At 39.6% G+C, this 11,916-nt stretch overlaps 1 protein-coding gene and 1 long non-coding RNA gene across 2 annotated transcripts; one reads left to right on the plus strand and one right to left on the minus strand.

Annotated features, from left to right (window-relative positions):
• Window positions 1–3,137: 3,137 nt before the first annotated feature.
• On the minus strand, window positions 3,138–6,453 carry LOC110751034 (uncharacterized). Its single transcript, XM_021951453.2, has 2 exons — window positions 3,829–6,453; window positions 3,138–3,716 (listed from the first exon to the last, which is right to left on the minus strand). Exons 1-2 carry the CDS (start codon window positions 6,281–6,283, stop codon window positions 3,355–3,357), a joined length of 2,817 nt encoding a protein of 938 aa, XP_021807145.1. The 5' UTR covers window positions 6,284–6,453; the 3' UTR covers window positions 3,138–3,354.
• Window positions 6,454–6,774: 321 nt separating this feature from the next.
• LOC148293398 (uncharacterized) lies at window positions 6,775–8,212 on the plus strand. The gene is made up of 4 exons (XR_015825829.1): window positions 6,775–6,965; window positions 7,192–7,421; window positions 7,564–7,726; window positions 7,875–8,212. It is a non-coding gene; the product is annotated as an uncharacterized LOC148293398 (long non-coding RNA).
• The last annotated feature ends 3,704 nt before the right edge of the window (window positions 8,213–11,916 follow it).

Here is an 11,916-nt window from a genome sequence, read left to right on the forward strand (position 1 = left end):
TATCAGTTAGCTTAGCTGTTTACTTATTATATTTAAAGGTTTGTTTACAAGAAACAAGTTATATCAGGAGCCCAACCAGTTGACTTTTTGTTTTGTTTTGATCAAATGGGGTTCGGGGGTTTCGAACTTGGTACCTCATCCAATGCGGGGAAGAGAAGTAGCACTAGACCAAGAGCTACTTGATACCAGTTGACATTCTATATATGTTATGGTTATGGCAGCTAAGATCCTCTCCTTCCTTCCTTGCCAAAGTTTTAAACTGGAAGAAATTATATTGTTAAAGCCACAAATGTCTGCAGAAGATAAGGCAAGTTTTCGAATAAAACAAGGCAGGCTGAAAGCCAAACGTGACGTACGTGAAAGGCAAGAAGGCATTGAAAGTTCCTTCCTGGAATGTCACGTGTGAACAGAGAACGCCATTGTTGAATGAAGACTTAATTTATTGCTTTTTAATTTTTAATGGGAGACTTTGATCCCATATTATTATTATTTTCAATCGAAACACAATGAAGTGTAAGAAGAATAACGGCAACACGTCTGGTTTTCCACTGATACAGACAGGAGAGGGAGAAAAATGAAAAATAAAATTCCACAAGAAAAGTTGCAGAGGTGTGACGAAATGGCATTAATTAGAAAACAAGCAAGGACCTAGGTGGGTGGGTTGTTGTCCTAACACACTCACGTTTGTTTGTTTCAGTTCCAGAAGATGCACAAAATTTCAATTCATGTGGGCTGGGTTTGGGTGGAAATAGATTTGTAGTCTGTCAAATATATGGGCTGCATTACTTCTAGAAGCTGATAGTGAAAAGCAGTATGCATCCAGATGCAGTGCAGGGCCAACAACCAAGATGCTGGAAAAAAGAAACGCAAGTTTTTTGTTGACCAATCTTGGCCTCTCTTCTACTCAAAACTTTATGTGTGTCACTTGTGACCTTTTGAGTCAAAAACCAACCGTGAAGGACCTTGCTGAAATCTCAATAAAATCACAAAGTTCTTTAGATATTAATTAATTAGATATTATCATGTTCGCACGTGCAGGTTCAAAGTGTATAAAGTTTGTTTTTTTTGTTTTTTTGGTACAGACAGGGACTAAAGCCCAAAACCAAAAAGAAACTAAGTCTAGCAATACCTTGAACATCTGCAGCTAACATAGCACTAAGAAAAGCCGGAGCCTCCGAAAATACAAGGAGGCCAAGACCAAAATCATAAGTCTTCACAGCCAGGGCATTCGCAGCACAATTTTGTTCACGGAAAACATGTTTCACAGAGCAGCACCAATATAAAGTTTGTTATTTACCCCAAAAGAAATCAGAAAAATTATTTTCATATTGTATGAAGTTTGTTGACTCAGTCACCACTCACCACTCACCACTCACCTACAGGAAGCCCACTAAATTAGTTTGGGCCTTGACTGATTGATTTGATTGCTTAGGCCCCTCAGTTTCCTACTTTAAAAAAATATATATAAGTGATAGTCTAAGCCCAGTTCAATTCGGTCCGTTATTTTCTCTTTCTTCATTAAAGTTCGGCCCAATCTGACCCAAGCCTAGTAAATTTTGGATTGAGTTGGCCCAGTCCATTGATGAGCCCTAGCTACAAAGAGAAGGGAGTTTCTCACACATACACACTACCAAAGTGTCATGATAGTTTGAACTTGTGACCACTTGTAAGTAAGTCAATGCCCTTTTCAACTGGACTAGACCTCGTTGGCTCCTACTTTGTTTTATTATTGTTGAGTTAAAATAAAAATAGAGAATCCCCTAATATAAATTGGATTTCCTTATGCTTAAAGGACTATGTTTGGTCAGACCGAAACAAAAAGAATTGGAAATCTCTATAAATTATAAAATATAGAAAAGGGCACTTGTTTTCACACCCCGCATCAATTAGTATCACACCGTTGAGTAGCTACTTATCAAATTGGGCAAAATCCTCGAGGATAATGAGCGGCTATAATCCAATGCTTGGCTAACAAGTAAAGGATTATGAACGGCTACGGTTACGTGCGAGTTTAATGAGATTAGGATTCCTTTTTGGGTAATGCTAGAGAGACCATTTCTTTTGTACCACAATTATATACCATATGATGTGGAAGATAATGTGGCATGCCAATCATTTAATATAGTTACAATATATTTTAAATTTTTATTCTCCCCAAATTAAAGCACAAAAGTCATTAAATATAGCTAAATCTATTTTATTCTCCCCTAATTACAGCACAATTACCGATAGGAGTCTTTCTATCTTCACTCTCTCTTCTTCCTTCTCCCTACACTGTCTTCTCCACAACAATTTTATGATTGCCGGATTTTTCATGGGTGTTAAACACAGTATCAACCCCTTTCCTCATGTTGGCTGCCATTTTTGGTTCTTTGTCTCTTACGGCCTGCAACTAGTGGTCAATTTCGCAGCCAAAAAAGAAAACTAGTTGCTAAAATGTGGTGGAAAAAGCAACTAATCCGATAAAAACTTTATATCTTCATGGACTCCCTCAGAAAATCTAACTATAGTGTTCTTGTAAATCTGAAATAAATATAATATTTAGAATCAAAACCCAACTACCTTTCCTTGTTGAAGTCTTTAAAAGAAGGGATCATGATGGGTTTTCAAAATTATTAACCCATCCAAACAAGAAAAACATGGCGGGGAATTTTCCGGGAAGTTGTTGTGGGTTATCTTTTTAGTTGCGATTCCATCTCATTTTTAGACTTTATGGGATCAGTGCATTAATTAGGAGAGAATGAAAATTTAAAATATATGTAATTGTATTAAATGATTTGGCATGCCACATCATCTTCCACATCAGATGGTATACAATTGTGGTACAAAAAGATGGTCTCCCTAGCATTACTCTTCGTTTTTAGTTTCATTCCATGTATTTTATTTTCAATTTCAGGTTTGTCCCAGTGAGATTAGGATTTCCTTATTCTGAAAGGATAGGATTTTGGTCAGAAGAGCCAAAGTTGCAAGCATTCACAGGGAAGAAGTATACCCTGAAAGGGTGAAGTTAGGGCATATCGATCCTTTATCTAAAACATATGAATTAAACGCTTAGCTAATATGTAAAGGTTAGGAACGGCTATGGGTGAAAACTTGGATAACAAGGTAACACCCAGAGTGGGAGAATCTGTTTCCTTTATTATTTCCTTGTTCTGAATACCATCAATTAAATTTTGAAGCAATTGGAATTGTTATCTTTTCTACTCCTTGTTCTCTGATTCTTCCTTTTGTAATTTTCATACATGATTGGTGCTATTAAAATAACAACTCAATGTACGTAATAATTATCTTCGATACATACATTATGCGCCATAAATGTAAACTGTGAGTAGTTTACTTTTGTTGGTTGCACTCTCAGGGAATTAAGTTGCTTGCATCTCCAAATCTTCTCAATGGTGGGGTGACTTTTGTTGAGCATCGGAGCAAGATATGCAGAACCTCCTTCATGGAAGGCCTAGCAGAAGGAAGTCTCTCGGTGCAATAGATGCCAAGTTTGAAAACGGAGCACATTTCATCCAAGTAACAAGGTTCTTTGATGTCCTGGTCCAGAGCATTGACAAGAGGGTTGTCTTCTTGAAAGTGGCGCCACGCCCATTCAGCAAGAGAAGTGTGTTCGTCGCCGTCATTAGCTTCCCTTCCGGTGGTCAACTCCAGAAGGATGACCCCAAAACTATATACATCAATCTTCTCGTTCACGCGTGTTGTGTGAGCATATTCTGCATTCAGGTTAGAAAACCCGGTTGACTGAGATTGCTAACGGAAACAGAGGAAAAATAACACACCTTTCTTTAGGAGCTAACTCCAACATTTGTGGGGTGTAGTGTTTACCTGGAGCAATGTAGCCGAAGGAGCCAGCAACAGCTGACACTGTACCAAGTTCTCCTTGCTTGACCAAGATCTTGGCAAGACCAAAATCAGCTATTTTTGCATTAAAATCAGAGTCTAACAAAATGTTACTCGATTTCATGTCTCGATGCACAACGGGTGGCACACAGTCGTGATGCATGTAGCAGAGGCCCCGAGCAGCTCCCACTGCAATCTGCAACCTCTTAGGCCAGTCCAACACAACATGGTGGACTGAACTCGTGAGATTGGATGGCCTGTTTCTCTTGTGAAGCCATTGATCCAGGCTTCGATTCTCTGAGTACTCATAGACAAGAAGTTTTGAATTGTCCTTGGATATACAGCACATCAGCTTCACTATGTTGGCATGTCGAATGGAACTCAATATCTTGACTTCTGTAAGAAATTCTTTTTCAAGCTTCTCTTCTAACTTCTTATCTTTCCAAATCTTTTTCACGGCAACCACGTCACCTGTACGATTCACAGGAACACGATAAACCTTTCCTGATCCTCCACTTCCAACCAGATTATTTTCTGTAACCCCAGAGATAATTTTTGACACTGTGAAATTCAACCTCTGAAATGCGGTGAGCTGCCAATTAGAATCCGATCTGTTTCTCTTCCAATAAGCTCTGACCATGAAGAATGATAAGGACAAAGCCAAAAAGGACAAAAGTATGCTGAAAGTTAAGATCAAAATTTTGCTGGACTTGCATATCTTGAGTTTTGCTAATGGGCTAGTTGCACAGAGATCTCGATTGTCCAAGAAGCTTTTGACATAAACAGGATTCTCAAATTTAATTGGGATCTTCCCAGATAGGTGATTGGAAGAGAGATTGAAATGGTTGAGCTTCAGACGCCCAAGCAGAGCTGGAATTTGGCCAGAAAGTTGGTTTTCTGAAAGATCCAGTTCAGTAAGGACTGGTAGAAGACCAAGTTTCTCTGGAATTGGTCCAGAGAGTTGATTTCGACTGAAATTAAGAGTGTTGAGTGATTTCCATGACATAATCTCTGATGGAAGGAAGCCAGTAAGCTGATTCTGATCAAGAGAAAGAGTGATTAAGCCAGGAAGAGCAGTAAGTTCCTGAGGGATAGTACCGTTAAAAAGGTTATTACCGGCGTCAAAAACCTTCAAATTCGTCCAGGAAGACACCCCAGACAACCCATTATCATTAACCTTGACTATCACCAAACTAGTGCAATTTCCAAGAGAGCTTGGTAACTCCCCAGTGAGATTGTTCTCATGAGCTACAAGTCCTTCCAGCTTACCCAAATAACACAAATGGTCTGGCAGTTTACCAGTGAGCCTATTCCCCGAAACCTCGAACCCTCCAAGCTCTGAATACCTCCCAAAGTCCGGAGGCAATGTTCCTGTCAAGTTATTGTCGTACACTTTGAAATCTATGAGATTTGGTAGATGGCTAATGCTTGCTGGAATCTCACCAGAAAAACCATTATAAAACAAAGCTAACCCTGTTAACTTGGTAAGCTTTCCATAATCTTTTGGTATTGGCCCTGTTAAATGGTTGTCAGAAAGATCAATAACTTGCAAGTTCAATGCTTCAACCATTTGAGGTAAATCCCCGGACAGGCTGTTCCTGAAGAGATAGATTATACTCAAATTCTTCAACAGAAACAAGCCACGTGGGATTGTCCCATTCAAACTGTTCTTTGCCAAATCCAATTCTTCCAGTGCTGCCATTTCCCCGAGTGTTCCCGGGAGCTGTCCGATCAAATTTGATTCTCGTATCCATAAAGTCTTCAAAATTTTCAACTGGGTGAAATTTGAAGGCATGTTCCACGGCACAAGATCTGTATTGTAAGAGAGACTTAGGTCTATAAGATTGGACAAGTTACCTATTTCTGGTGGCACGGGACCAGTAAAGTGGTTCGAAAGCAGCTGCAGGTTCCTGAGCTCTTGTAACCGCCCAATAGCCGCCGGTATGTCACCAGAAAAGTAGTTATTGGCAAGGCTGAGGTATTGAAGCCGAGGCAGGCTGTCGATATCGTCAGGAATCTTGCCAACAAAGTAGTTTTGAGAGAGGTCTAAGTACTGTAGCTTTGAACAGTTGTAGAGAGCTTTTGGGAACTCTTCAGGAAAGTAGTTGTAGCTGAGATCAATGAGTGTGACGTTCTTGAGATCACAAATAAAAGGTGGAACTGGTAGGGTGATGTTCGTGTTGACCAGAGACAATCCGGTGACGGAGTTGTTTGTGCAGGTGATCTGAGGCCGCCAGGAACAGTGGGAAGTGTTTGATGTTGATGGAATCCAATGGCTGAGGAACGGTGGAGATTGCAAGTATGACTTTAGTTTTAGCAGAACAGCTTGTTCTTGGTCTTGCAATGACTGAGAGTTGGCATGGCTGATGAGGAGGAGGGGGAGGAAGAGCAGGATGCAGAGATGAGTGTGGAGAGAAGATGTTGGGGTTGGTTTAGTCATTTGGTGATGGGGGTTCAGAAGTTGGTGTGTTCCCGCGGTTTGAACAGTCTTGGTTTGAGGACAAGTTCACAAGAATAAGTTCATTTCCTTTTATGGGACGTCGAAAACCCAACAAAACCAAGTTGGAAATTAGGGACTTCAAAATCATTTGCAGGATTTAATGAAAGGGTTTTTAATAGGGGTGGGCATCAATCCGGCCGATCCGGTTACACCGGCCGAACCGATTATATTGGTTTGGTTTGGTTTGGTTTTGACTAAAGAAAAAGTCAACAGTTTGAAAAACCGATCCAAACCGGTTTGGTTTGGTTCGGCTGCGGTTTGGGAGTTTTGAAAACTATCCTAAACCAAACCGGACCGATTATAAATCAATTTATTATTTGTTTAATTTAGTTTACATGTGGCAAGGCTTGAGTGGTTAGTTGAAAGTGTACCATGTACCCTAGCACACCTGATTGGACTCCAAAACTAATACTCACGGACTCCATTCTCTCTCCCTTGCTTGAGCCTCTCTCTCTTCTTCCTTCGTTTCAACCCTAGCCGCAACTCCCTCTCATCATCACTCTCTCTCTGTCTCTCTCTGCTCTACACTCCTCATCATATCTCTCTCTCTGCTCCACCTCTACCTCTCCCGCCCCTAGCCGTCAATCGTCGTTCCACCGCCTTCATTGAAGTCGAGCCAATGGTACGTTGTGTTAGCTTCTTTTCTTGCTTGTTTATTCAATGAATTCCTCCAATCAATTCGCTGAATAGAAAATGGAAAACCCAATTGTATTTTGTCTGTTTGGTTGCCTGAAAACAGCCGGAAAAAATATGAGTCAAACGTGTTTGGATTAATTTAATTTTAGATGGGGTACTGTTTATATTTGACATTACATTTAAAATTTGTTTGCTTTAATCATAAACAATAGGATACAAATCCTCAATGGACACAGACAAGGTGGACGCTGATGATGATGATGATGGTGAGAGCCCCTATGAAGATGGAGAACCCTCCATTGACGCAGACGAGATATTTACCGAGATGATGATGATGAGAGCCCTCAATGAGCCCTTCTGGAGATGGAGAGCCCGCAATGGACACAGACAATTGGAGGAGTCGATTGCGGCCAGATTCAAGGCAAAGAATTGTCAACAAGACGTAAGTGTTTTTATTCTTCTTAAGAAATAGTTTAGTGGATTACATTATTTATCATGAATTTACTTTTGTTGTTAAGAACTGTACCTCCATGCCATGCTTTGATGGTGGTTAATAAATTTTATTGATTGTGTTGCATGTAAAGAATGGAGACATTGAAGAGGCATCTCCCTTTCTCTGGTCAAGAGGGATTACAGGAGCTCAAGAAAATTGCTGTAAGGTTTGAGGAAAAGATTTATGCTGCTGCCATTAGCTTGTCCTATATGCTTCGACCAATTTTCAAGTTCCGGTGATCCGAACTTATCTGTGTAAGTGATTCCAATTCTATTTTGAATTACTTGGGGTTGCATTGTTTTATTTTGACTTGCTTTTTGCTATTTCCCTCTTTTCTTTTTTTGTTAATTTGGGGATTTTGTTAATTTGGGGAGTGGTGTGCTTTGTTGTTTGGATTTACAGCAACTCTGCTTCCGGGTCTAATTTTCAATGTAGCACTTGTAAGAAGACTTACTTTGGCAATCAAACACATATTGACCTGACAACAGCCAGTGGCTCCAAGAACTATGGTGAATCAATGCCGGTTTCCAGAGCTTTTCCTCTCTTTGTAGTTGCTCACATTCTCTATGTAGTGCAGCATTAAAGTCTAAGAAAATGAGCCATAACACTCACATGGCTCTGATAAATTTCTTACAGAAAAAACGATACGGCAACCATTGAAGCTTATTTCTATTTGTATGCAAATGTGGGATTGTATGTTGAACTTTGTTTTATTGGAAATTTGGTTAACTTTCATGTTACTTTGATTTACTAGAAATTTGGTTAACTTTCATGTTAACTTTGTTCTACTTTGGCAAGATTTGCATGTTAACTTTGTTCTACTTTGGCAAGATTTGCATGTTACTGTAAGACATGTTGTTTTATGCCTAAATCGGCCGAACCAAACCGCACCAAACCGGTTATGAATGGTTTGGTTTGGTTTGATTTTCATTTTGATTTTAGGTGAAACCGAACCACACCGGACCGTGAAAATGTAATTGGTTCGGCCGTGGTTTGAGGGTCAAATCGGACCAAACCGGACCGTGCCCACGCCTAGTTTTTAACTGTAGAGGTCCTGAATTTTACCTCGAGTTGCAATTGGGTCCCCGAACTTTTTTATGAGGTAATTAGGTCATCCAACTCTCTCATCCGTTTCAATTGAGTCCTTCCGTCAATTTGGCCGTTAATTTGAAGGCTAAAACTAGGCCTGGGCTCGGTCTAGGTTGGTTCGGTTTTGGGCTCAACCCAAACACCGAATCGAAGGCTTCGGGTTAGCAATTTTAGAAACCATACACCGAACTATAACCAAAAAAACCGACCATTCCAGTTAACCGGAGTTTGTGGTTTGATTTGGTTCGGTTCGATTTCGGGTTTAGGCCGAAGAGAGCAAGAATAAAGCTAGGAAAAAATTAGATAGAGGGAGAGATTGAGACAGGGGAGAAAGGAAGAAGAAGAAGGAGAAGGAGGAAGAGGAGAGAGAGCGATGGAAAACTAGAAAGAAGAGAGAGCATGAAAAAAAATAGAAAAAAAGAGAGAGATATGGGAGGAGGAAAAAATTGCAGAGACTGACAGAGGAATGAGGAGGAAGAAAGGAAAGAGAGAGGAAAAGAAGAAGGAAATAGAAATAAAAAAGAGAGAGGGAGAGATAGAGGGATGGACAGGGATGTGACGGAAAGAGTAAGAAGAAGATGGGAAACAAATAAAAAATGAAGGGGTTGGGAAAAGTGAGATATGGGGAGAATAAAAAGAATAAAAAAATACAAAAGAAAGAAAAACTACATTGGTTTCGGCAGATGCAGTGCATGCATCATGTCCACTTGCATGCTCTCACATTTTTTTTTTAATATTTATTATTTTGAGTAACTAATTATATATCATACTTATTGAAAGAATACACAAGAAAGTTGTTTGCTCCAGTGGAAAGTAAGAAGGATTCTTACATGGAGGTGTGGGGTTCGAATCCCTTTGTTGCAAAATATTTTTGTAATATTTGGCTTGCCAACAGTAATGGTTTGGTTCTAGTAAACCCGTCAGTCCGGTCCAGTTTGAAGCCGATATTAAATAATTAATAAATAAATAACCGGACTAAATCAACTCAATCGGTTTGGTTCGCTCGGTTTTTCGGGTTGGCGGTTTAATTGCCCAGCCTTAGCTAAAACCATCCATTTCAATTAAAATATTTTATATTTTAAAAATTGAAAAAAGAAGAAGAAAAAAGTGCAAATAAATAATTAAATAAATAAATAAATAAATAAATTTAAAAATAAAAAATAGAAATTCAAATCCCTCTCTGTCTGTCTCTCTTTCGCTCTCTCTCAGGTCTCCTTCTCTCCTGCAACCCATTCCCCCTCCTCCTTATCCCACCCTCTCAAAACCCAGATCCCAACCCAACCTGCAACCCACCCCAATCTCCTGCAACCCCACCCACCCCAAGATGCAAAGTGTTCGATTTTTTTTTTCTTTTTCAATTTTTGAATTTGTAGAGAGAGAGAGAGAGGATCTGAATGGGTCTCAGGTGAGGCTGGGTGGGTCTCAAGAAAGAAGTTTCATGTACCTTTTATTTCCAATTTGGTGTTGGCTTTATTTTTTTTAAAGCCAGGATCTGAGATAAAGATCGGGAGCACAACCAGTTGACATTATATGTATGTCATTTTGTATAATATTGCACTAAAATTGATAAGAATGAGGAACCAAAACCACATGCATGTGCTTTGCAAGTTATTATAATTGGCAGCTAGGATCCTCCTTTCTTGCCAAAGCTTTAAACTAGTGCAAGAAATTTATAGTATAAAATCAATTGTCTTGTCCATTTTCGATTGAAATTTGTAATAATTTAGGACCACTCCGCACCGCAAATATCTGCAGAAGATAGGGTAAAGGTAATAAAACAAAGTCAGGGTAATGCCAAACATGACGGACGTGAAAGGCAAGCATGCAAGACTTGAAGTTTCCTGGAATGAGGCCAATAATATTAGGATGTGAAGTGTGAACAAAGAGTGCTATCTTGCCCTACATAAGTGTTAAATAAAGACTTATAAGGACTTATGGGAGACTTTTACCCAACAAATGTTTAGGGCTGAAATCTCATATAATTGAGTGCTCTCTCTCTCTCTCTCTCTCTCTCTCTCTCTCTCTCTGTTTAGATGAGAACCCCATACCCTGTTAAGTGGTATTTGTCTTCTTCCTTCTTCCCTCACCTCTTCCGTCCGGCCATAACACCGTTATTTCTCCTTCCTTACGATTTTGCCCAGTCCTGTCCCCCCTCCCTTATCCTGTTCCTCTGTGTTCCTTCACTTGTCTTTTTATGCTCTTTATGTTACTTTTTTTAGACTTTTCTTCGTTTGTTATTTTCCATTCTAACACCTTTTTCTATTTCTTTTCCACCTTCCATCTCTGCTACCTTTCCTTTTCTTCCTCCATCTTTCCTCGTGTTGTTCCCTTTTCGTTTTCCTGTTTTCCCCTTCTCTCAGACCACAACAAAAACAAAAAACAAAAAAACAAAAACAAACTTCCAGGAATGAGGCCAATAATGGTAGGATGTGAAGTGTGAACAAAGAGCGCTATCTTGCCCTACATAAGTGTTGAATAAAGACTTATTAGAAAGCAATTTTCTTCTTTTTATGGGAGACTTTGACCCAACAAATGTTTAGGGCTGAAATCTCATATAATTGAGTGCTCTTATTGGCGTTCCCATGGCAGACAGGCCCCCGAACCGCGGTGCTGTTAAAAGACATTTTACGTAAGGCTTGGGATCAGTTTGGAAAGGCTAAGATTAATATAGTAAAAGATAATCTTCTTGCTATAACGGTGGCAAATGAATATATGGCGGCAAAGCTCCTCTCTGTCAGTCCTTGGTTTGTCATGGGGTCCTCTCTGAGTCTCCATCGTTGGACTGAAGGCATGGTCATTGATAATGGACCACACTGCACCAGAAAAGTCTGCAGAAGATGAGGTAAGGTAATCAAACAAGCCAGGCTAAAGCCAAATGCGACGTGCGTGAAAGGCAAGAAGGAAAAACTTCAATTGAAGCTTTCCGGAAGGAGGCCAATGGAAAAATGTGAAGTGTGAACAAAGAACGCCTTTGTTTAATGGAGACTTTGACCCAACAAAAGTTTAGAGTTTTGGTCCCGGATGTTCACTCGAAAATTATGAATGGCAAGAGTAGTGGCAGGTACGTCTGGTTTTTCACTGATATAGACAGGAAAGGAAAAAAATGAAAACAAAATTCAACCAGAAGGAAGAGTTGCAGATTGTGACAAAATGCCTTTGAATGGAAAACAAGGGGCATAGCGTAGGTGGGTTGTTCTCCTGACACTTAACTTTTCTTTGTCGTAGAAGAAGATGCACAAAATTTCAGTTACAAGTAACAGTTGGAGAGAATATGTTTCCTTCATTATTTCCTTGATCTAAATTCCATCATCAATTAAAGCTTTGTTTTTATAACCTATGGGCATAAGTGAAAAAC

Source organism: Prunus avium, chromosome 7 (assembly GCF_965620075.1).
Source record: "Prunus avium chromosome 7, drPruAviu1.hap1.1, whole genome shotgun sequence".
In the NCBI taxonomy this organism is placed as follows: Eukaryota; Viridiplantae; Streptophyta; class Magnoliopsida; order Rosales; family Rosaceae; genus Prunus; species Prunus avium.